The sequence below is a fragment of the Tetrahymena thermophila genome, assembly GCF_000189635.1.
Source record: "Tetrahymena thermophila SB210 genomic scaffold scf_8254667, whole genome shotgun sequence".
Classification (NCBI taxonomy): Eukaryota; Ciliophora; class Oligohymenophorea; order Hymenostomatida; family Tetrahymenidae; genus Tetrahymena; species Tetrahymena thermophila.
In genome coordinates, this window is record NW_002476434.1 from 1,837,563 (window position 1) to 1,862,854 (window position 25,292).

The window sequence follows — 25,292 nt, forward strand, 5'->3', positions numbered from 1 at the left end:
TTTATCTATAAATTAATTCATGCATAAAATATATTCTGTAAAATTTCAAAAATACATAATTCGTAAATAGGATTAATTTAAAAATCCATTTTATTAAAAAAAAAAAATTTTTTAATATTTACATGCACAAAAAATGATAGATTGTGATAAACTATATTTTATGAAAAATTAATGATAGAAAGATCATATATAAATATGATATACTTTTTGGCTTAGATTTATGCTGAGTTGTTATTGGGAATATTTTAAGAATTTTATTAAAATATTTATAATTAAAAATATTTATTTTTGCTTAATTATTCCAAATATTACTGTCCAAAAAATAAATCAGTAAGAGCCAATCTGAAGAATTTATCAACACTAACTAATTTATAAAAAAGCACTTTTTTTATATCAAGCTATTAATTTTTATTCTTTAATTCTTTAAAAAATAAATAGTTCAAATGGTATGGCATCAAATAAATTTTTTCATACTTTGCAATTTTTTATTGAAATTTTTATTTAAGAGTATAACTTAGCTTTCATAATATTGGGATAGTTATTTCTAATTGAGCTCATTATACAATAAACTTAGATAAGCAAATATTTTGACATCGTTTTTAGTATATTTAATACATTTTTAATAAAACTGCATTGCTTGTTCGTATTTCTATGAGGATCTGTAAAGACTTGCTATTAAATAGTAAGCTAAATAGTTGTTATTAAAATTTCCTAAGTTAATTATATTTTAGCATTAAATTAGCGATTTATTTATTTCCTAAGGATTTAAAAAATAATTCAGATTTTTACAAGTCTTTGTAATAGTTCAGGTAAATCTCTCCTAATTTAATTAGATTCACAGCGTTTTGAGGATATTCTAGTAAGCTTTTAATACAATCATTTTCTATTTATAAAACATTTTCATAATCAAATTCAATTTGTTTGTATCTTTCTATATAATCTATTTCACCTTATTTTATGTTTTCTATTTGCTGATTACTTTTAGAATTTAATTTTGATTTTATTAAAAAAATATAAAATAGAATTTTACCTGAGAATTAGATTCTGATAAATAAATTATCTGATGATTGGAATACTTGGTCTTTTATCCTTATCTTCATTAAGAATAAATTAGATTAATTTATTACATTCATCATCAACTTTAGGAGCTGTATTAACTTTCCTAGTTATCAGATAAGATTAAGAAAAGTCTATACCTCCAATCATCTAAAGGCGCACTCCAATCGCCCAAATGTCCCCTTTTTATGAATAAAGTAATTCATTTTTACTATTTAATATCTCTGGAGGATAATAAAATGCTGCTCCCTTGAGACATTTTGTAAGTAGCATTTGTTCTTCTATTTCTGGCTTAAATTTTTTAGCTAAACCAAAATCACAAAGCTTCAGTGTACCATCTTAACATATTAGAATGTTGCCTAAAGAAAGATCTCTAAGTACGTAGTTTAGATTATGGATATATTCTACTCCATCTAAAAGTTAGTTTGCAAAATGTATGAACTGCTTCTAAGGTATAAAAGTGCCTTGCTAAGATTCAACCCACTTTTGAAGAGAACTATCACACTGTTCCATCTCAATAAAATGATAATTTTTTATTTAATAATCCTCGTACACCTTTACTACATTTTTGTGCTTTATTTCTCTAAGAATTTTAGCCTCATCTTGACAACTTTGAAGTTTTTCATTATCTATTATTTAAAGATGTGGATCAATTACTATTTGAGCTTTAATGGCATATTTTTTAATTTTATTTGCATCTTGTCGATCTTCCACAAATATGCATTTTCCAAATGAACCACTTCCTGCATTCAAATTTGTTATAACATAATTTTTCTTTTCCTCACATAATATTTTTGCTATATTCTATACAATTTATAATTATTTGTCTTCAAACTAACTCATTTTGTTATTGAATCAATTGAGATAATTAATACTTTTTGTTAGATATATATATTTGATTAAATTAAATATACTGATGAGTAATTTTAAATTAATATTGTACAGTTATTCCTAATAGTTAGAATATTAATTAAATTATCTAGATCAACAAAAATAAGCATCCTTTTAAATCAATAAGATCAATTACATTAAAACTATTTTTTTGTTCATATTTATAATCACAACTTGATATTCTATGATATCAAAAATTTATTTAAATTAGTATTATACAAATATTGGTTAAATATTTAAAGGTAAAGATATGAACTAGATAGATTTGCAAGTTGATGGATTTTTTGGTCTGACTTGATTTTCGATTTTTAAAATTTTATTCAAAATATTTTTTTAATCTAAATTTATTGAATTTTTTATAAGGAAACTATAATTAATGTTTAATTTAATATTTTCATTGTAATTAATTAATTAATTATTTAATTTTAAAATTTTAAAAAAAGTTTCAAAATAGTTAGTTACTAAAATAAAATTTGAATTTAATGTAAGCATATATTATAAATTTAATATAAATTTATTTATCATACAGCTTGTTAACTGTTTTCCTAACTAAATGCAGGATAATCAGTGTATCCTCTAGCTCCACCTGTGTAGAAAGTATTATGATCAGCATTCAAATTGAGGGGATAGTTGTTTTAAATTCTAACTGGGAGGTCTGGGTTGCAAATACCTAAGTAGCCAAATGCAACAGCATCTAAAGTACCTTACTAGACTAATTTAGTTCCTTCATCTACAGAAATACCTGTGTTTCCTACAAATGGTGTCTTCTTTAATAGAGGTCTCAATGTTTCATAAAAGTTTGGTATCTAATAATCAGGGAGTTATCTACCAGGTTTTTCTTTTTTAGGATCAACTGGACCATGTCTTTTTACTTCAACAAATTGAAGACCTTTCTTGTCAAGTTAAGGCAAGAGATAAGATAAAAGTTACAAAGGGTTAGAGTCATACATATCACTAAATCTATCTGTTGGAGAAACTCTCACACTAACATTTTCAGCACTGAAACCATCTATAAGTCTATCAACAGCTTCAAGTAGGAATCTACTTCTGTTTTCAACACTGCCACCATATTCATCTTTTCTTTGATTAGTTCCATCTCTAAGGAATTAATCGACAAGATAACCATTAGCACCATGTAGCTGGACACCATCAAAACCTGCTTATTTTGCTAATATAGCTGAATTTTGGAATTCCTCTAATATTTATTAGATCTAAGATTTAGTCAATTCCTTAGGTGTTTCATAAGGTTTTTAAGTCAAAAAATCTATTCCATTAATGGCTATTGGGGAGGGAGCTACAGAATCAGCACCTAAAATGGCTTTATTTCCAGAACGACCTACATGATAAAGCTAAATAGAAATCTTGCCACCACTTTAATGAACTTTCTCTACAACCCTCTTCCAAGCCTCAAGGTGTTTACCATTAAAGAGAGCACCATTTCCTTTTGATTAAATTGATAAGATAAGGTTTTATTTATTCAAAAAAAAATATATTTAGAATTACCTGGATATGTGTTTGCATAAGGATTGATGAAACTTGCTTCTGTAACAATAAGTCCAAAAGATGATCTTTAACTGAAATATTCTGCCATAATATCAGTAGGAGTACCATCTAATTCACCTCTCATTCTAGTCATTGGAGCAAGGATGAATCTATTTTTGAGATTTAACTTTCCTAAAGTTATTGGAGTTAGCAAATTCTTCATTTCTTAATAATGGGAATTTATTTATTTTTTAGGATATTTAGTTTAATTTTATCTTTTGCTATTAAATTTTATATTTCTTAAAATGAAATAGTTTGGTTATTATTTAATAATACTCTAACATTATTTCTGGAATTATTCTTTTGACTTTTGATTAAAACTAAAATAGATTCCTTATTAAATTACCACACAAATTATTTTGTCTTAACAAAAAATGAATATAATATTAAACTAATGATTACTAATTTGAAGATTTTAAGTCATCATATAATTATTATTGATAAGAAACTTTCTACAAAAAAATTAAAATGTAACAAAATACCAAATTTAAGTACCATTTTTTTAAATAATGATAAGAATTTAATTGTTTATGAATATTTGTCAGTAAAATGTCAACTTCATAAAATACAATAAAATAATATTGTAAATATTTTTGATTGAATAGCAAGTCGCTTGCTAAAAACTTTTGTTTTTAAACAAATAATTACAATAATGTTAAATAAATCTCCTTTCATTTCCTTAATTAAAAAATACAAAATAGAAAACCACAAACATAAAAATTTGACCATCACTATTTCTATCGTTTTTATTTGGTTAATTAGAAAATTAGCAAAGTTTACACTTTTTTAAGCAAATGATACATTTTGCATCAATAAACATCATAAAATTAGAAGTTAAGCTAATTAACTTACTTAAATAGAAAAAAACTAGAAATTTGCTAAGAAATTGTTTTTAGTTGATTTACAGATTTAAAATAATAGCATTTTAAATGCTTGCTTTATCAAAAATATATTTCAATAACTTATTTTTCCTATTTTAAAACTTAAAATTTCTAAAATGCTTAATATAAAAATACATTTTTTGTTAAAGGCAAGATTAATTATATGTAAGCAATAATATTTAGTTTGTTATTTTACCAAATTTATAAAAATATATTCAATTAAGATTTAATGGAAGGCTAAATGAATTTATTTGGTTGACTTTTAAATAAATAGTAAATAAAATGGTTGAATATTATAAGTAAATCTATTTTTATACAATTTAAATTTATGAGATATTATATAGTAGGTCATTAGGCTTGATACCTCTTTTAAACTTTTGAGAAGTAAATATGCTCAGTTTATTTATTATACATATTATTATAGCTAGTGAAGTATTAAAATATGTATAAGTGTATGCAAGAATCTTCAATTTAATATAGATATTAGTAAAAATTAAAAAATATATTCAAAAAATTTGACTTTAAGTTTATAAAATTTTAAATTTTTTAATTGTTATTTTTAATGATATCTCACTATTAATAGACGATTAAGTATCTTAAAGCATCTTCTTTTAATTATTTAATAACCTAAATTGTATTATGCAAGCTTTAGTAGAGTCTTATAATGAATTCTGTAAGTGTATTAATCCATTTATTTTTCCCCCTACAAATCATCTGTGTCTTCAAAGACTGCTCCTCTTAATTAGTATTTACATTATATATTGCCAATTATATTTATATCAAAGTTTTTGAAGGCCATATAATTCTTATAATTTTATATCTTTCAAACTGTTCATTCAAAATATTTAATCATACTAAAATCAATGTCAATATTCTTTGAAAATTAATTAATAAATTAATATCAATCAGAGTCTAATAACTCTTCAACATGTTCTAAATTATCTGGTAATATTTCTTTGGTTAACCATTTTTATAAGATCATTGTGATAAAAGTAATACTATTTATAGAGAATAAAAATAAGTAATAATTTAAAAAATATAATGTAAAATTAACTGTAACATTTGCTTTATATATTCATTCAAATTTAAAAAAATTAAATATTCTATAAAGAATATAATTAAGATGAGGAACAAAAAATTTTAGTCAGTAACTTTATTCAGGAATAGGTATATTTAATTAATTTTGAGATAATAAAATTAAAAAAAAACTTTCAAAAATAAAAAATTAAATTATTTATAAAATACTAAATTTTTTTCAAAATATTTTTTGTTTAGAAATTTCATTCAATTTTGTTTATGTAAACTAATAAGTTTATTTGAATATTTTCATTACAATTAATTTTAAAATTTAAAACAAAGTATCAAAATAGTTAGTTACTAATATGAAATTTAAATTTAATGCAATCATATATTATAAATTTATCTATCATACAGCTTGTTATCTATTTTCCTAACTAAATGCAGGATAATCAGTGTATCCTCTAGCTCCACCTGTGTAGAAAGTAGTGGGGTCAGCATTCAAATTGAGGGGATAGTTGTTTTAAATTCTAACTGGGAGGTCTGGGTTGCAAATACCTAAGTAGCCAAATGCAACAGCATCTAAAGTACCTTACTAGACTAATTTAGTTCCTTCATCTACAGAAATACCTGTGTTTCCTACAAATGGTGTCTTCTTTAATAGAGGTCTCAATGTTTCATAAAAGTTTGGTATCTAATAATCAGGGAGTTATCTACCAGGTTTTTCTTTTTTAGGATCAACTGGACCATGTCTTTTTACTTCAACAAATTGAAGACCTTTCTTGTCAAGTTAAGGCAAGAGATAAGATAAAAGTTATAAAGGGTTAGAGTCATACATATCACTAAATCTATCTGTTGGAGAAACTCTCACACTAACATTTTCAGCACTGAAACCATCAATAAGTCTATCAACAGCTTCAAGTAGGAATCTACTTCTGTTTTCAACACTTCCACCATATTCATCTTTTCTTTGATTAGTTCCATCTCTAAGGAATTAATCGACAAGATACCCGTTAGCACCATGTAGCTGGACACCATCAAAACCTGCTTATTTTGCTAATACAGCTGAATTGTGGAATTCCTCTAATATTTATTAGATCTAAGATTTAGTCAATTCCTTAGGTGTTTCATAAGGTTTTTAAGTCAAAAAATCTATTCCATTAATGGCTATTGGGGAGGGAGCTACAGAATCAGCACCTAAAATGGCTTTATTTCCAGAACGACCTACATGATAAAGCTAAATAGAAATCTTGCCACCACTTTAATGAACTTTCTCTACAACCCTCTTCCATGCCTCAAGGTGTTTACCGTTAAAGAGAGCACCATTTCCTTTTGATTAAATTGGTAAAATAAGATTTTATTTATTTAAATAAATATATATATAGAATTACCTGGATAAGTGTTTGCATAAGGATTGATAAAACTTGCTTCTGTAACAATAAGTCCAAAAGATGATCTTTAACTGAAATATTCTGCCATAATATCAGTAGGAGTACCATCTAATTCACCTCTCATTCTAGTCATTGGAGCAAGGATGAATCTATTTTTAAGATTTAATTTTCCTAAAGTTATTGGAGTTAACAAATTCTTCATTTCTAAATAATGCTTTATTTATTTTTTGGATATATAGTTTTATTTTATTTTTTGCTATTAAATTTTATATTGATTCAAATTAAATATTTCGGATATTATTAAATTATCCTCAAACATTATTTCTGGAATTATTCTTTTTGATTTTTGATTAAATCTAAAATAGATTCCCTATTAAATTACCACACAAAATATTGTTTTTATAAAAATTAATTTGATTAAACCAAGGATTACTAATCTGAAGATTGTAAGTCTTCATTTAATTATTAATGATAAGAAATTTTCTACAAAAAATTAAATGTAACAAAGTACCAAATTTAAGTACCATTTTTTTTAAGTAATGATAAGAATTTAATTGTCTTTGAATCTTTATCAGTAAAATGTCTTCTTCATAAAATACAATAAAATAATATTGTAAATGTTTTTGATTGAATAGCAAGTATCTTGGTAAAACTTTTGTTTTTAAACAAATTATTACAATAATCTTAAATAAATCTCCTTTCATTTCCTTAATTAAAAAACACAACGAATTAATTTCCATTAAAATAGAAAAACGCAAGCATCAAGATTTGATAATCGCTATTGCTAGCGTTTTTATCTGATTAATTTGCAAATTAGCAAGGCTTAATCTTTTTTTATTAGCAAATAATACACTTTGCATCAATAAAAATCAAAAATTAGAAGTTAAGCTAAGTAATTTATTAAAATAGAAAAATATCGGATGTTTGCTAAGAAATTGCTTTCATTTGATTTACAGATTTAAAATAATAGTATTTAAAATACTCATAATATCAAATTTATATTTGAATAATTTATTTTTACTTATTTTAAAACTTAAAATTTCTAAAATGCGCCAGATTAATATATGTAATAATATTTTAGATTGTTATTTTACCAAAATAATAAAAATATATTAAATTATGATTTAGTAGAAGGTGAGTTACATAAATTTGGTCGATTTTAAAATAAATAGTAAAATGGTTGAATTTTATAAGTAAATCTATTTAAATACATTTTAAATTTATGAAATAATACAGTGTAGGTCATTAGGCTTGATACCCCTTTTAAACTTTTTGAGAGGCAAATATATTCAGTCTCATATATCTAAAATATTGACAATTTTAGAGCAGGGGTCTCAAGTCTAATGACACACTCTGTAGTTTGCTAAAATTTAAAAACGTCTTTATATAAATAGTTTTTAAAAAAATTAAATTTATTTATGAATGCAATTTATTATTATTATTATTATTATCTGCTTTATAATCTCTGGAATTAAATCAAATAAATTTAATTTGTTAAAATAAATTTTGGAAAGATATTCACAATATTTTTAAATCAAATTAATTGATTTGAGCTTCTTTCTATTTGCTTTTATATTTTTATTATTCTTCTTCTATCTCAAAATTATATTTATTATTCTTCTATCTCAAAATTAAAAGTATTTATTATTCATCATTCTAAAATATAAGATATATATTTAGCACTTTACAATATTAAAAATAAAGCATTGATATTGGATTTTTTGAGCCAATCACATCTAAAAAGAATTGTTTTTATTAGCAACATCCTAAAAAACTGATCTTATTTTAAGTCTGAATTTTAAATTATAAAATAATGTATAAGATTCATAATATATATAAGGAAAATTATTTAAAAATTATAATAATTAAGATGGAGGTTTAAATAAAAAAGAGAGATGCATTTGTGGGATATAATCTATTAATATTTAATTATAAAAAAATTAATTTAAAAAAGAGAAATAGTTTGATTTTTAATTACGAATGTATTTGATATTAGCTAAGTTAATAAAAAATATTAAATAAATATTTTAGGGATATCAGAATAATTAAAGAAATGAATCATTAACCAAATCGTGAGAATATCGAAATAAATGAATGCAGAAAAATTCTCAGCAATTTTTAATTAGAAAATTCAAATAAAGATCTATTCATCTTTTTAGCTGGAATATCTTATGCTTAAAGCTAAATGAAAAAAAATGAATTGAATGAATTTACTTAATTACTTATGTAGTTCTCTTTGTAGTGCAAAAATTCAAATAACCAAACGAAAGCAGATGAAATCTTCTATTTTCTGTTGAATTACAAGTCATAAGACCCTCTGGATTTCATAAAAAATAAGTGTTAAAACTAAATTAAAAAGGAACTAAAATAAAAGCCATTGTTAATTTTTGATGGTGTAAATTATTTTAATAAATTAAAAAATTAAATCGAAATAAGAAATCTATTTTTTTCTATTGTATTTTATTATTAGATAGATACATTTTTTTGCTCTTTTTTTAAATTAAAATTTGTAAAAATAAATAAGGAGGAAATTCCCATCAATAATACGATAATAGTAAATAAATATATCATTGATAAAGTAGAAGAAAACAAAGAAGAATTATAATAAAAAGTAGAATTAGTAAATTAATAATAAAAAGAAAGAAAAGAAGAAAATGATGATGAAGAAGAAGAAAAAGAAGAAGAAAGAAAGCATGAAATATTTGAAAAATAACTAATAAATAAATAAAATACATAATTATGCAAAGTCTGTTATGAATAAGATAATCAAAAACAAGTTTTTTCTCTTTCATGCTGCTATAACTAATTCCATTAAACATGCTTATAAGAATGCTTTACTGCTTAGATGAGTCAAGGTATATCTCCATTTAAATGTCCTAACTTTGACTGCAATTAAGATGTTAAGGAAAATGAAATACTAATAATTTAAAGATACAATTAATAAATATAATCTAGCATATTTAACGAAGGAAGCATTAATGTAAATCGAATTTTAGATTAAATAAATATTTATAATTTTTTTAAGTATATGAATTCTAGTATTATGAAATCATTTGAAATTGAAGAAAAATAGGATATTTTAGAATAAAGTGTAAGCTTAAAAAAAGAAAATTTAAAGCTGAACTGTAAGATATGTATTTTAGAAATGGATGAAAATTTTATTTAAACTCTTTAATGTGGACACAAATTCCATAGAGATTGCTTAAAAACATACTTTAATTATGAAATAAATCAAAGAAAGTTTCCTCTTAAATGTCCTTAGCAAGAATGTTTGTAAGAAACATATCAATAAGTTGTGAAAGAAATATTAAATGAAGAAGATTATCAAAAATTTGAAAATTTTTAGTTATTTAATTACATCGACTTAAACTAATCTTAAGTAAAATGAATAAATGATTCATTTATTTGTTAATTTAAATTTTAACATTTTTATTTAATAGATTTAATGGTGCCTAACTCCTGATTGTGAATATGCTTTTATTTAAGAAAAAGACTTAAATCAATTCAATTGCCCTAAGTGCAAGAAGGATTACTGCTTAGCTTGTAAATGTGAGTTTCATGAATATTTAACATGTGAATAATATTAAATATCCAAAAATAAATTAGTAAATAAATAAATATTAAAATTTGATATTTCAGCATTAAAATAAATCATTTTGTTAATAGCAAGATAAGTAATTTGAAGATTTCGCAAAAGATAAGAATTTCAAGAAATGTTCTTCATGCAAAATGTGGGTAGAAAAAAATTAAGGGTATATTTATTTATTTAATAATTTAATTGATTTTAATTCATTTTTTTTAATTTAAAGCTGTAACCATATGACATGCAGATGTGGATATGAATTTTGTTATTTATGTGGAGGACCTTAAAATAATTGTGATTGTAGTAAATAAACTTAGATTAATTAAGGAAATAACCTATTACTTAATTTTGTCCAAGAAGGTTTTGCCTAAAATATTTAATAAGAATAATAAATAAATATTGCTAATAATAATAATAATAATTAAAGTAATGCTTAAATATATCAATAATAGTCATTTTAGACCATAGAAAATTCTTAATTTAGTTAAAATAACTTTTTGAGATAAAATACTTAGAGTTAACAATAATAGTTTTAACTTTAAGAGAATAATAATAATAATAATAATAATAATAATTAAAGTAATGTTTAAATATATTAATAATAGCCATTTTAGAACATAGAAAATCCTTAATTTAGTTAAAATAACTTTTTGAGATAGAATTCTTAGAGTTAACAATAATAGTCATTTCAGACCATATAAAATCCTTAATTTAATTATAATAATTTTTTGAGATATAATTCTTAAAGTTAACAATAATAGTTTTAGCTAAAAGATAATTAAAATACTCAATAATAATAATAATAGAAAAATAAGATACAAAACAGTAATTCAAAAATTAATCAAATTTAACTAGAACAAATGCTTTAATTTAAAGGCAAAAATAATAATTTTTAGGTAATTAATTTGAGAGAAGGAATATGAATATAAATATAAATATGAATATGAACATGAACATGCCAAATGATTAATATACAATAATTTAAAATTAATAATAATTTTAATATCAACCATAGCAATAAAAATTAGTTAATAAGAACGGTTCACTTAATTCACAATTATTTAAAAATTAATAAACAGATGAAAATAATATTTAATAAGCTAACTATCCAAAATTTCCTTTGTAAAAAATAAATAATTTAAATTAAATAAATACATCTGAAACTTATAATGAAGAAATACACACTAAAAATTAAAATTACTCATCTAAAGCGAATAGCTAAAGGAATAACTTCAACACTCTTAATGAAGTAAATGAAAAAAATCATACCTAATCTACAGAATACACACAAACAAAGTTTAATTTAAATAAATATAGTAATTAACCTTTAAAAACAGAGAATCCATAAAGTAGTATTGTTGGACCTAAGAGAAGTTAAAAAATGATAGTTACTGAAAACAATATTTAATAATCTAATTATCCAAAATATCCTTATTAAAAAATAAATAACTTTGATTAAATAAATACATCAGAATATAATGATGAAGAAATTACATACACTAAAAATTAAAATTAAACATCTAAAGCAAATAATTAATTTAACTTAAATTAAAACTTTTCTCCTAATAGCTAAAGGAATAATTCCAACTCTTTTAAAAAAGTAAATGAAAAAAACCATACCTAAATTACAGAATACATACCAATATAGTTTAATTTCAATTAATCTTCTAATTAGCCTTTATAAAATGAGACTGCGTAATTTATTAGTTTGGATGAATGAAATTAATTAAATAAATAAACAAAAAAATTTTAATTCATTTTTAAATTTATAATTATAAAAAATTGTTTTCTGTTAAAGTATTAATTTTTCTGTTTCGTAGTAATAGTATTTATTTTTAGCATATTATAGGATTATTCATAGTTTTTAATTATTTTCATTAAATTTTATTCTAAGAGCATTTTTAACATAAATAGAGTTTATGAAATGACTGAATTTTATTGATTTTGCTCATTTTTATTGTTTTTATTACTTTATACTAAAGAAAATTATATTTAGAATTATTTTTGTTTTAAAATAAAATATTTGAATCGAGATGTATTAAATATTAATAAAATATTTGAATCAAGATATATCTAATAATAAATAAATAAAAAAGGATTGCTTTATGAAACTTTTAATTTTTGAATGTTTTACATACATATATTTGCTTTGAATATTTAATATGTGTTAAATAAAGCTTGATTCATTAGATAATATGAAGAGTGTGTGTTTTAAATAATTAAGAAGATTTTACAAAAAAGAAACTGAGCATTTTAATAATCATTCAATCAATCAATTAGTGATATTGATTAATGAATGGAATTATTAATAATATTAAGTTCTTTTAAGTATATATTGATAGTAAAAACTAATTAAAAGAAACAATTATTGATAATTTAATATTTATATTTGAAAGTGGAATAAATTAAATAACAATCAATATTTTTTCAGCAGAGTTTAAATAAGTATTTATAATAAGTTCGTTGATAAGGACATATAAATTATCAAGAACGGAATAGAGCTCTCATAAGTATTAATATAAGTCTATAACTTTATTTTGAATGTCAAATTAATAAGATCAATTCGGAGGAATAGAATAATAAGCATTTGAAGTCTTAGAAAGAGAATTTCAAGAAGTTTTGAATGATTTAGCTGCTGATTAGAGCTTAGATCGTTTCAGATAGGAGTTTGAAAAGTTTCATAGAGCTTTGAAAGTTTCACAAGAAAATGAAAAGCGTCTGTTGGCTAAATGCAGGGAATATACAAGTGATATAGGAGCTCATACAGCTAATTTGTAAGGAGCTCTCAAAATGACCCAAGAGGATAATACAACAATTGCTCATTTGAAGAGTGAATTAGAAAAGACATACAAAATTCTTGAGCTTTCAAAGGATAGAGAAGAAAAGAGCAAACAGAAGATTGAAAATTTAGATTTGGAAATTAAAAATTTGAATTAATTGATAGAAAGAAGCTCAGCTGCTAACAGCGGTTAAACAACAACAGTAGCAGATCTTTTAACTGCTAAAGAAGAATTGACTAAGGGAAACAGACTTCTTGAGGAGTAAATCAAGGATGCAAAAAGCTAGTTAGAATTTTTAGAAAAAAGTATTGCAATCGCTGAAGATGCCAAATTAAAAAACCAAGAGGCCTATTAAAATTTGCAAAATGAAAAGCAAGATTAAGAATAAAAAATGAATGTACATGATGAAAAGAAAAAATCTTTGTAAAAACAATAGGAAGATTATAAGAACAATAACGACTAAGTCAAATAAAAGATAAAAACCCTCACTAATAATAAAGTAAAATTGACCAAAGAAATCGATGAAAACAAGAAGGTTGCCAACTTGCAAGATTAAGAAATAAAGGAATTCAAAAGCAAAATCATGAAATTAGAAGTTTAAATTGAAGAAATCAAGAGTCGTAAAGGAACTTTAGAAAAAGAGTTAGAAGAAAGAGAAATTAATTTAGAAGTTATAAAAGTAAGCTTTTGTTTCTTGAAACTTTAATCATTAAGTTTATTAAGATAAATAATTAGCAAAAATATTTTAAATTTTGGTTTGACTGGACATATTTTTATCAGTTAAATAGAATTTTTTAATTAATAAATGTTATTGTTTCATTTATTTTTTATAATTTATTTGATTGAATTTTGATTATTTTTAAAAAGCAAAAAATTGATCAAGATGAAAAAATCATTAAGTATGAGCTCAAGTTTATTTAAGAAAAAATGGCCAAAAAAAGGCAACTTTTATCTGAGATTGAAAATCTTGATACAATAAAAGTTGAAGCAGAAATAATTAAAAACTTGACCGAGCAAGGTATAAATTATCTTGAGTCTGAAATCAAGGAAGATAAAAAACTTGCTTCTGAGGGCAGAAGCATTCTTGAGGAGCTTAGAAGAAACAGAGATATTCTCCAAAAGGAAATTGACAGAGCTGATAACAACAACAAGAAGTAAGAAGAGGAGCTCATTTAGAAAGAAAAAATAGTCAAAGAGAAGAAAAACGAGCTATCTGGTATGAATAAAGAGATGGATAAATTCAATTATCATATTGCATAACTCAAAAAAGAAAAGGAAAAATATGCAGTTCAAGTAAAACTTTTTATTAAAAATCAATCAATTAATCATTAAATTATTTTCTATAAATAAAAAGGCTGCTGCTGCTAATGCAAAGTACTTCCATGCTTTAGAAGAAATAAAATTGAAAGATAATTTAATTTCTGAATTCCAAAAGAAGAACATCGAAACATAAGCTAAGCTTAAGTAATAATAGAATTTATATGAAACAGTCCGTTAAGAGAGAAATCTCTATTCTAAAAATTTGACTGAAACTCTTGAGGATTTAGAAGAAATTAAGAGAAAGTAAAAGATAGTTAACCATCAAATCTCTTAGTTAAAGGAAGAAATCGATTCCAAACAAAAGAAACTTTTATAAGAACATATTAATCATAAGAAAAAAGATGATATTAGCAAGGAGCACACAGCTTAAAGCTAAAAATATAAAAAGGAAATCAATGAGAAAGAATAAAAAATTAAGGCATTCTAGCAAGACATTGCAAAGCTAAGATTTATGATTCAAGAATCAGAACAACAAAGATAAAAGCTGCATGAAGAATATGAATTGGTTGTCGCTGAAAGAGATATTTTGGGTAATTAAATTTTACGTCCAATTAAAATTATTTGATCATTATAAATTAAACTAGTTTTATTATAAATTATTTTTTAAAATGCATTTAAATTTTAAATTAAATATAGGAACTCAACTTATCAGAAGAAATGCAGAAGCTGCTCTTTTATATGAAAAGATTAAAATCAATTAATCCACATTGAAGAAAGGTGAAATATAGTATTAAGAGAGATTAGGTGATATAATTGTTTGGAAAAGCAAAATTGCAGACTTGATCAACTAAATCAAAGAATTTAAGGCTTAAGCTAATTCTATCGATGATATGAAGAGAGAAATTCATAATCTTTCAAAGGAGCTCATCGAAGAGAAGCTTAAAGTCAAAGCTCTTTCTGAGGAAATTTAAAATCCCATGAATGTTCACAGATGGAGAAAGTTGGAAGCAACTGATTCTGAAACCTATGAGTTGATGACTAAAATATAATCTCTTCAAAAGAGACTAATCTTAAAAACAGAAGATGTAAGATAATATTATTTAAAGAAAATATGTAACAATTTTCACAAATTAATCTTTAGGTTATAGTAAAAGAAAAAGTCGTTCTCAATAAAGAAACAGAGCTAAAGAAGCTGAAATAAGAAATGAAAAGACAGCCAGGAGCTGAAGAAGAAAAATTAATCCCAGTTTATTAGGAATCACTTAAAGAAAAAACAAAGCAAATGAGAGCTATGAATGGAGAATTGACAATGTACTAAAGTCATCTTGCAGAATATAAACTTGAAATTGATCGTCTCACAAAAGATTTGTAGGATTCTAAAAAGAAATTCTATGAACAGAAGAAAAGAGAACAATAATAATACGAAGCATAACAAACTTAGTAAAAAGCTATGGCAATACAAATCAACTTACCAGATAAAAGATTCACCGGTGGTGGTTTTAACTTAGCTATCTATAACTGATTCATAAAAATAAAATTTATATAAATTATTTTTGTAGAAATAAATTTGTAGATATGTTGATAAATAAATAAATAATTCAAAAATATTTACATTGAAACTTCTAAAAGCATTCATTCATATTATTATTAAAGAGAAAAAAGTCCTTTAAATTAAATAAGAAAATTAAAAATAGCAAGAAACGTTTCAATAATTTAACATTTTATAGATAAAAAAGAATTTATAAAAATAAATAATTAATCAAACGCAATTATTTTTTATCCAGTGTTTAAAATAGTAGGGAATTTTCTGGTAAATTCTTCAAAAAAAGGAAATATTTTAAAAATTATTTATACAAAAGAGGAAGGAGTGAGAGGAAAAAAAATTTTAAAAGCAGTCAAAAAAATTAATTTTTTTCTTAGATTTGGTGGCAGTTTCAGTATTAAAAATAAATAATTATTTATAAAAGATACATTAAATAAACAAAAATAATTAAAATAAATTTATTTATTAAACAAATATTTATTTTTTGATATATTTTGATATATTAATTGAAAAATAGTAACTAAAATTAATGGTATTTTGGAAAATTAAATTTTCTGAATAAAAAAAAATTAAAATGTTTGCTAAGTCTAAATAAGTTTCTAAGCTAATTTAATTAAAAAAAACTTTCTTTGCTAAAATACTGATTTTAAATAATAAATTTATTTTTTTTAATTATTTTAATTTATTTATTAGCTAGCTAATGCAATTTTCTCAAATTTACTTTATATTTTGGTCATTAATTGATTTTTGGAGCCAATTTTTGCTAAGATTTATTATTGTTATAGATTGCTAAGGATTATTTTTAAATTCAAGGATACATCAATTTTTTATAGTATCTGATAATTTCTCTTTTTTATCATAAATTCCTGATAGCTAATTTTTGTATTAATATTAATTAAAAAATAAACTTATTTCTTTAAATATGAGCAGTAAAACAAAATCTCATAAAAACAAATCTTACTCATTAAAATATATCCTAAGAAGCTATCTTGAAATTGCATAGTAATCTCTGAAGACTCTTCCTGCGTAATTATTTATTCAAATATGAGATAGTTATTAATAGTTTTTTAAAACAGAAACGGGTATAGAAGTAGATCTTAGCTTTTAAATGAGTGTCCCAAATAAATAGCAAACATATTAGAAAAAATGCAAATAGGAATTGAAATTTTTGAACTAATTATTACTCATTTTTAGTCAGAATGTCCACTTCAAGCTATAAATGTAAATAAAATTAACTTTTAAATATGATTCTTATTCTTTTTTACGTTTTTAAATAGAAAAAGATAAGATCAATTTAAAGTACTCTAAATGATGGAAGCAAATAACTATTTAACAAAATTGTTATTCCCTATGTTTATAATCAAGCTTAGGGCGAGAATGAAAAAATCCCTATCTTTAAAACTTATTTATCTGGTCTATTTTAGGACTTAAATTACAACAACTATTTAATGGGAAATCAGCAATACCCTCTCATTTTAGATGATTAAATTGAAAATTAGGGAGAAAAAGACCTCAAAAATTCATAGAAATAGTATGAGTTCTTATTTAATCGTAAAGTTTTGCAGCTCCATTTTCCAAAATCAACTAAATAAATTAAGTAAATATGAATTTTTTGCCTTGAAAAACTATTTTTTATCAATTAAATTATAAAGGAGAAAAGGACCTTAAATGATAGTACATTTCGAAGATTTTTAGCTATACTTTGAGTTAAGACCTTGTACTTATTAAAGAGATCAATAAAGAGATTTACTTCTACTTTATTAATAAGTTAAGATTGAAAAATGTTTGCAAACACATGAATAGCGAATAAATGAAATCATGAGACAAGTAATTTATTTTTTCTAATTTTAAAATTAATATTTATATTTGATGTAATATATTAGAAACTAAACTTCATGTTAAGTTAGTAGACAGAAAAATATTTTATTTTATACTTAGAATACCTTTATAGGAGAATTGGATATGGTTATTTCTACTTGGAGAGGATTAACCAATATATTTAGCAAAATAAATAATATTTTGTGGATGTTAAATATTAGTTCAATAACATGAATTTAAGATTTTATTATGTTAAATAATATGAACATATGAATGAGATCATGGGTGAAAATGGATAATTTTAAGCATCTTTATCAATTAATAAGCTTAGCTTTGACTAGTTCATAAAATTTTAAGAGAAAAAAATAAAACAGAGCAAGTTTAAAACATCTAATTTACCAGCCAAAAGTTTAACTTAAGCTAATAATTGCAGCAGCAATGATCAAAATGTAGATGAAAACAATAATTCAGAAGATATTCTTTAAATTAATATTTTTGGTTCAAGATTTAATAGCTTAGATAAGCACGAAATAAGAATTCCTGATATTTACAAATTAAATGAAGATATCAATGTTATTATGAAATATATTTAGCATTCAGTCTACTCACTGAGTAAATCAAATACTGCATTTGCAAATTTTAATCTAAACTTGTTTTCAAAATCATATTATTAACTTATTGAAAAATATCCTTAGATATGTATTAAAAAATAAGGGAAAGCCGATTTTATCATCTTTCCTTAGTATTTTGTAAAAGTTAAAAAATTCAAAAAAGATTGTCAAAAGTTTTATGAATTTAACGAGAAAAATATAAGAGACAATCATAATCAAGAAGCAGAAAGCTAAGTAGAATTAGAGAGTTAAATGTAAATTTAAGAGTCAGAATAAGAAGATAATATAGAAGAAAATATATTTTTTCTTGGCTTTATAGCTTAGTTTTATATTTACTAAGCACATATTAGCACTATTTATATAAGAAATATTAAAGGATAAAAAATTCACGAAATATGTTCATTTACGAAGAAGCACTTATCTAAATATTACCAGAATTTGATTTGTGTTAAAATGATTATATATATAATATTAAAGAGTTTGAATAATCATTAATATTCTATGACTAATTCAGTGGATTTAAAGTATTACTTTGCATCTAAGCATGTTTTTGTTAACAATTAATCAGGATAAGTCTAAACTATTAAGACTAATATGGATTACTCAGATCCATAACATATATCCATGCTTTTTATAATTATAATCGAAGATTAAAAGCTTAATGAAAAAATAATTGAAGAATTTTAATTTTAAGACCTAGTAAAAAGGTTTTCGTATACTGAAGAAGCTACTGAAGAGGATAAAAAATTCTTATAAAATACCCATCTTCACTCTCGTTCTCATTATGAAAACTCTCTTAAGGATAATAATATTTCATATGAAAAGTTAGAGCATATTTTCGAGAATTTTATACATTTTGCTAAGTAACTAATTAGTAGCGAAACTTATCTTTATAAAGATGCATTAGCCAAGACATTTAAATGTGATTATCAATAACTATAAATTTAGGCGAATATTGGCTAATGAAATTAACAAAATAGAAAATAAAAATAGCCTTCAAATAAAATTAATTATTTTTTTTTTACCTTTTTTAAGAAAATTTTCATAATTAAAAATAAAAAAATAGCTTTTTAACAAAAATTTTTTTCTAAATTACATTTTTGATTAAATTTGTTATTATTTATACACTCTGTAAGAATATAAGAATAATAGATCTAATCTATTTTGATAATATAATAAACATTTATATATAAAGTTAAAAGAAAATCAATAAAAAAAATATTTAATATATCAAAAAGAAATAATAAAGAGATAAATATAATGTAAATATTATAATGAAATAACAATAAAGCATAAATATTATAAATCTTTTATTAACTAATAAAAAAAATAAATAAACATTAAGAAAATTTTCATAATTAAAAAAATATAGCTTTTTAACAAAATTTTTTTTATAAATTACATTTTTGATTAAATTTGTTATTATTTATACACTCTGTAAGAATATAAGAATAATAGATCTAATTTATTTTGATAATATAATAAACATTTATAAATATATAAAGTTAAAAGAAAATCAATAAAAGAAATATTTAATATATCAAAAAGAAACTAATAAAGAGATAAATATAATGTAAATATTATAATGATTTAACAATAAAACATAAATATTATAAATCTTTTATTAACTAATAAAAATAATAAATAAATTTTAAGAAAATTTTTCATTTATTTTTTGATTTTTTTCTTTGTGCTTTGTCTTTATTTTTATCATTTTTATTTGTATTTTCTTGCTCTTCTTCATCTTCCCACTCAGAATTATCATCTTCTTCATCTTCATCATCATCTTCTTCTTCAGCAAAAGGATCGTCTTCAATATCTAAAAGAAGTTCATTTTTAATCATTTATTGCCATTCTTCTTCGGTGACAAGACATTCATCCAAAATTTATTCTAATAATTTTTAGTCCATATCTTTACCGATAAAGACTAAATTAATTTCTCTGTCTCCAATTATTGGATCCCAGGTCTTTTTGAGCTCTTCATAATCTGGAACTAATTTTTATAGCTCTTCATTCAAGGCAATGCCAAATTTGCCTTCAGGTTGAATCTAATTTATAATTCCAGAATGTTACCATCCCCAGAAATCTTCTTTGTTATTTGCAATCCAAAAGAAACCCTTTGATCTCCAAACATTTTTGAAGGGTCCTTTTTTCTTTAGTTCAAGAGCCTCTTCTCTTTATTTTTTATACTCAAGAGCTTCTTCCTCAATTTATTTTTCTTCATCAGCATCCAACTAATTTAAAAATTTTAATCAGTTAGTGAAATTATTAAAAATTAATTTTTTATTTTACCTCTTTTTGATCTTATTCTGAAACAAGCTTTGGGAAAGGAGAAGGTTTGGTTAATAATTTTTTATTTTATTATTCTTCTTAATTGATATTTTTTTTATCTTCCTCTTTTTCTAATGCTTCAGTGCTTTTATTTATATTCAGGTTTTCTAAAGTCTCACTCTAAGTTTCTTCAGACTCTTGACTTTTATTATGTTCTTTATCTTAGTCTTCTTTTACATTGGTTTTTTAGTCTTCTTCAACTTGGTTGTTTTCATCTTCTAAGTTTTAACCAAATTATCCAAAAGTTTTTAGATAACAATAAAAATTTTAATCTAGAAGTTTGAATATTCTTAAATTGTGAAAAGGTCTAAGTCTGCGGTAGATGAAATGACTGATACCAAATTCCACAGTTTCAGGAACGAGTTGATAGCGATCAGTACCTAACCATTTTGTATTTTCAGCAGCTTTGTCAAAGTCAAATAAACCAGTATTAATAATTTATTTTAAATCTATATCACAATAAGAAGACTCGATAACTATAGCATCCTTGTTAAATTTTTTAATAGCAGCCATGACAGCTTCTTTTTGTTCTTTTGTTGCTAAGTCAGTCTGTTTACATAAATTTATTTATTATAAATATGGTTAAAAAATGATTCATGAATAATTTAAATTTATTTATTTCTAAAAATAAATAGATTTATTTTTGTATTTACCTTGTTCACGATGATGACATTAGCAAATTCTAATTAGTCAACCATCAACTCTGAAACTGTTCTGATATCTTATTTTTGAGGTTTTTCTTCAACAAATTTCTCTGGAAGTGACTCATGAGTATTGAACATTTCAAAGAAATTGGTACAGTCAACTACAGTGACACAAGTATCTAGGGTAGCTATATCCTTTAAACTATCGACATTCATTTCTACTGAATTAAAGGTAAATGTCTCTGCAACCTTGAATTTAATTGTCATATTTAAATATAATTTATTATTTTAATATATTTTTTACTTATAATGGTTCAGAGATACCAGTAGATTCAATGATAAGATAATCAAACTCATTTGATTTAGCAATCTAAGCAACTTCCTTGAGCAAGTCCTCTCTAAGTGTGCAACAAATACAACCGTTTTGCATTTAGACCATTTTTTCTTCAGTTTGAATGAGCTTGCCACCTTTCACAAGCTATGCATCTATATTCAAAGCAGCCATATCGTTTACAATAACTGCACATTTTAAGTTTTGTTTATTTTAAAGGATATGCTTTAGGAGAGTAGTTTTTCCACTGCCCAAGAACCCACTAAGCACAGTAGTTGGAAGTTTTTTAAACTATAATTTAAAATAAATAAAATGATTAAATTTTATTATTACTTGAGATAGAATTAATTAATTAATTAATTAATTAATTACTTCTTTGTTCATTTAGGAAAATGTTTTTCTTAAAAGAGAGAGTGACTCTTTAGTTTAGTTTTTCTAAGTTTTTTTTGAAAGTTGATGATTTTTAATATAATTATTGAGATATAAATCAGGATTCACTCTCTTTTTAAAGTATTAGCTAATACGTCATCTGATTTTCAAAAATACAAAAAATTTACTTAAAAGTAAAGTATCTTTTTAATTTTAGCTCTTAAAAGGAAAAAAATTAAGAAATTTGGAGTTTTTAAAATATCTTTAAATTTTTATTGTTTTATTTTATGTTAATAATTATTTTTTTGTTAAAGTATTTTATGTCTTATTTGGTAATATACTTGACATGGATTCTATGTAAAAATAATAAGCTAGTTATATAATTGCTAACATTCAAAAACTATTTACAAAAGAATCGATCAATCGACTCATGATTATTAAAAAATCATGAGTCAACCCTTTTAATATCTAAGCTAAAAATAATCTGTAAAATATTTATGCAAAAGATAATGATCATGGGTTTATTAAGCATATAATTCATAGGAATTATCAAATTATAAAATATTTTTAAGCTGTTTTTTCTGTATGTATACTAGCAAATAAATATTTCAAAATAAGCTAAAATTATACCAGATGAAATTTTATAAATTATACAAAAATGAATTATGTGTCAAGTATGTATTATTTTATTTCTTTTATATTATAATGATGCCATCAAAAATAAATATCACATAATTTAAACACCATAAATTGAATTATATTTAATTTATTGAAAGCTATTTTTAAGTTTTTGAACAATTTTTACATAAAATTTCATTTAACTTATTTTTTTAATAAATTATTTAGTGAGAATTCTAATATAAAATCTATAAAAGAAATAAGCCGAGTGTATTATTAGTAATAGAATAATAATTTAATATAAAAATTTATGCTGAAATTTAAAATGGAATATAATAGCTAGCTATCAATATTGCTTTTTATATTTTTGAAATCACTTCTTTTATAAATTAAAAATAAAATATTTGCCTTTAGCTAGCTAAATAGATTTGATTGATTATTCAAAATATCCTTTTTTATTCTAACTATTACATTAAATTTTATTTTTTATAGGCAATTTTTAAGTTTTTAAACAATTTTTACATAGAGTTTGTTTTAATTTATTTTTTTAATAAATTATTTAGTGTAAATTCTAATATAAAATACATAAATAAAAGAAATAAGTATTATTTGTAATAGAATAATAATTTAATATAAAATTAATGCTGAAATTTAAAATGGAATATAAGAGCTAGAAATATTACTTTTTATATTTTTGAAATCATTTCTTCTTTCAATTAAAAATAAAATATTTGTCTTTAAATAAATAGCTAAATAGATTTGATTGATTATTCAAAATATCCTTTTTATTCTGATTATTACATTAAATTTGATTTTATTTTATATTGGCAAATACTCAAGTAAGTAACTTATTTTAAGAAAATTAAAATTATATAAAGGAATTTTAAAAATAATTATCCTACGTAATATCTTGAAACTAAGAAGTATAAATATTCTATTATATCTTTCTGAAAATATTGAAGTTATAACTTTCTATAAAATTTGAATTACAAATTTAATGATCAAAACAATTTAGATTGTTTAATGTAATAAAATGAAGTTAAGTGCTTTATTTTATTTTAAAATGAGAAATTTTATATGCCTTTACATTTTGTATAAATAATTTCTATATATAAACAGATAAAATATTTTAAATCCCAAAAAAATGAATGAATGATTATATTAATTTTCTAATTGTCTTTTATTATAATTAATTAGTTTTTATTTATTGTTCGTTCATCGTTTTTTGAATCCATACTTTTTACGTTCATAGAATAGATCCGTTTTTGCAGAACCTAAATTAATAATTTTGGGACATCCATCTCTATCCTTTTCACATTAAACGCATTCTTTACAATAATATGCATCAGAAATACCAGTACCACCGCAAATAACGCATCTTCCTTAGAAAGAACCATAATTACATTCATCACAAACTTTAACTAAACTGCAAGGACGTACATAAGAATCGCATATTACACATAAACCATCGTGCTTTTCACATAATCTGCCTATTGATATACCAGGCTACTTTCTACACATAATAAGATCTGGATGATGCTTAGCCATTTTCCGCTATTTTACTTTAATATATTTGCAAAGCTTATAATTATTAATTAATTATATGAATTATTTAAAATATTATAGCTATTATGTTTAGTGTCTATTTATTAATTTTAATTAACTAGTTTAAAGCTTTTCATAATATTATCTAGTTCTAATTTTTCAAATAATAAAATCTTTGATAAACGCAAATAAATTAGCTAAAATATTTTGAAAAGCAAAATAGTTCAAGATAAATTATCAGTAAGTTAATTTTAAATGAATGATTAAATAACTTCCATTTCTAATAAAATAAAATCTATTTATTCAAAGAAAATATTGAGATTTCTGCCAAAAAATAATAAATAAAAATTTAAAAATAATCAAATAAATTAACTAAGCTGAGTATTTTGATTTAATTATTCCATTCTATTAAAAATCAATAAGTATATTATTGAAAATTATTAAAGCACTTTTTATTTAAGTAGAAATAATTGTTATTCTTTTATATTTGCTATCAATATTTCTATCATTAATTATGTACAAATTAATATATTTTTATTTTAATTTAAATAAATTTATTTATTTATTTGATATTATTTTATGAAAGTATATTAAAAAATTTATTAATATTCACTTTAAATTTATAAATCATCACTTTAATTTAAATAAATTTGTTAATTTATTTGATATTATTTTATGAAAATATGTTTAAAATTTATTAAAATTTACTTTAATTTATCATAATAAAAAATTTGTATGAATTTGAGGAAAAATTTAAAAAAAATATTTTATTTTTGGAAATCAAGCAAATATAAAAATAGTATATATGTATGTATAGTTTAATAACAAGACATATAGCTATGCAATAACAAAATATGAAAGAAAATATTAATTGGATAAAATATAAATAAATCTTGAAGTGAACTATTTTATCGGATGTATGGTTTTAATTCTTCTGATTAATAAGATATGTCACTTAATCTTTGTCACTTTATTTATGTTTTATGAATTCAAAGTTGGGTGCAGTCTTACCTTGAGTAATTTGAATTAAGCGTAAAGTTAATATAACTAAATATATGATAACAAAAGAGTAATTTTAAAA

At 22.4% G+C, this 25,292-nt stretch overlaps 9 protein-coding genes across 9 annotated transcripts; 4 read left to right on the top strand and 5 right to left on the bottom strand. All coding sequences in view use genetic code 6, as the record gives it.

The window, feature by feature from the left end:
• Positions 1–554: 554 nt before the first annotated feature.
• Positions 555–1,899, bottom strand: TTHERM_00038950 (kinase domain protein; the record flags this gene model as incomplete). The annotated part of the gene is made up of 2 exons (XM_972103.2): positions 555–978; positions 1,031–1,899. The coding sequence occupies 2 exons, from the start codon at positions 1,897–1,899 to the stop codon at positions 555–557; spliced, it is 1,293 nt and encodes a 430-aa protein (XP_977196.2).
• Positions 1,900–2,468: 569 nt separating this feature from the next.
• On the bottom strand, positions 2,469–3,652 carry TTHERM_00038960 (FAD/FMN-binding family oxidoreductase; the record flags this gene model as incomplete). The annotated part of the gene is made up of 2 exons (XM_972104.1): positions 2,469–3,388; positions 3,451–3,652. 2 exons carry the CDS (start codon positions 3,650–3,652, stop codon positions 2,469–2,471), a joined length of 1,122 nt encoding a protein of 373 aa, XP_977197.1.
• A 2,144-nt stretch (positions 3,653–5,796) lies between these two features.
• TTHERM_00038970 (FAD/FMN-binding family oxidoreductase) lies at positions 5,797–6,980 on the bottom strand (the record flags this gene model as incomplete). The annotated part of the gene is made up of 2 exons (XM_972105.1): positions 5,797–6,716; positions 6,779–6,980. The coding sequence occupies 2 exons, from the start codon at positions 6,978–6,980 to the stop codon at positions 5,797–5,799; spliced, it is 1,122 nt and encodes a 373-aa protein (XP_977198.1).
• A 2,188-nt stretch (positions 6,981–9,168) lies between these two features.
• Positions 9,169–9,627, top strand: TTHERM_000038988 (transmembrane protein, putative; the record flags this gene model as incomplete). The annotated part of the gene is made up of 1 exon (XM_012797164.1): positions 9,169–9,627. One exon carries the CDS (start codon positions 9,169–9,171, stop codon positions 9,625–9,627), a length of 459 nt encoding a protein of 152 aa, XP_012652618.1.
• Positions 9,628–11,323: 1,696 nt separating this feature from the next.
• On the top strand, positions 11,324–11,746 carry TTHERM_000038989 (hypothetical protein; the record flags this gene model as incomplete). The annotated part of the gene is made up of 1 exon (XM_012797165.1): positions 11,324–11,746. One exon carries the CDS (start codon positions 11,324–11,326, stop codon positions 11,744–11,746), a length of 423 nt encoding a protein of 140 aa, XP_012652619.1.
• Positions 11,747–12,902: 1,156 nt separating this feature from the next.
• On the top strand, positions 12,903–15,923 carry TTHERM_00038990 (flagellar associated protein; the record flags this gene model as incomplete). The annotated part of the gene is made up of 5 exons (XM_972107.1): positions 12,903–13,820; positions 14,009–14,434; positions 14,496–14,991; positions 15,098–15,486; positions 15,543–15,923. 5 exons carry the CDS (start codon positions 12,903–12,905, stop codon positions 15,921–15,923), a joined length of 2,610 nt encoding a protein of 869 aa, XP_977200.1.
• An 883-nt stretch (positions 15,924–16,806) lies between these two features.
• Positions 16,807–19,339, top strand: TTHERM_00039000 (hypothetical protein; the record flags this gene model as incomplete). The annotated part of the gene is made up of 5 exons (XM_972108.3): positions 16,807–16,970; positions 17,021–17,165; positions 17,222–17,541; positions 17,597–17,771; positions 17,828–19,339. The coding sequence occupies exons 1-5, from the start codon at positions 16,867–16,869 to the stop codon at positions 19,337–19,339; spliced, it is 2,256 nt and encodes a 751-aa protein (XP_977201.2). The 5' UTR covers positions 16,807–16,866.
• Positions 19,340–20,037: 698 nt separating this feature from the next.
• TTHERM_00039010 (CobW/P47K family protein) lies at positions 20,038–22,063 on the bottom strand (the record flags this gene model as incomplete). Its single annotated transcript, XM_972109.2, has 5 exons — positions 20,038–20,607; positions 20,666–21,253; positions 21,358–21,597; positions 21,653–21,970; positions 22,052–22,063. 5 exons carry the CDS (start codon positions 22,061–22,063, stop codon positions 20,038–20,040), a joined length of 1,728 nt encoding a protein of 575 aa, XP_977202.2.
• A 1,818-nt stretch (positions 22,064–23,881) lies between these two features.
• Positions 23,882–24,214, bottom strand: TTHERM_00039020 (Pre-mRNA-splicing factor ini1; the record flags this gene model as incomplete). The annotated part of the gene is made up of 1 exon (XM_972110.1): positions 23,882–24,214. The coding sequence occupies one exon, from the start codon at positions 24,212–24,214 to the stop codon at positions 23,882–23,884; it is 333 nt and encodes a 110-aa protein (XP_977203.1).
• Positions 24,215–25,292: the final 1,078 nt, after the last annotated feature.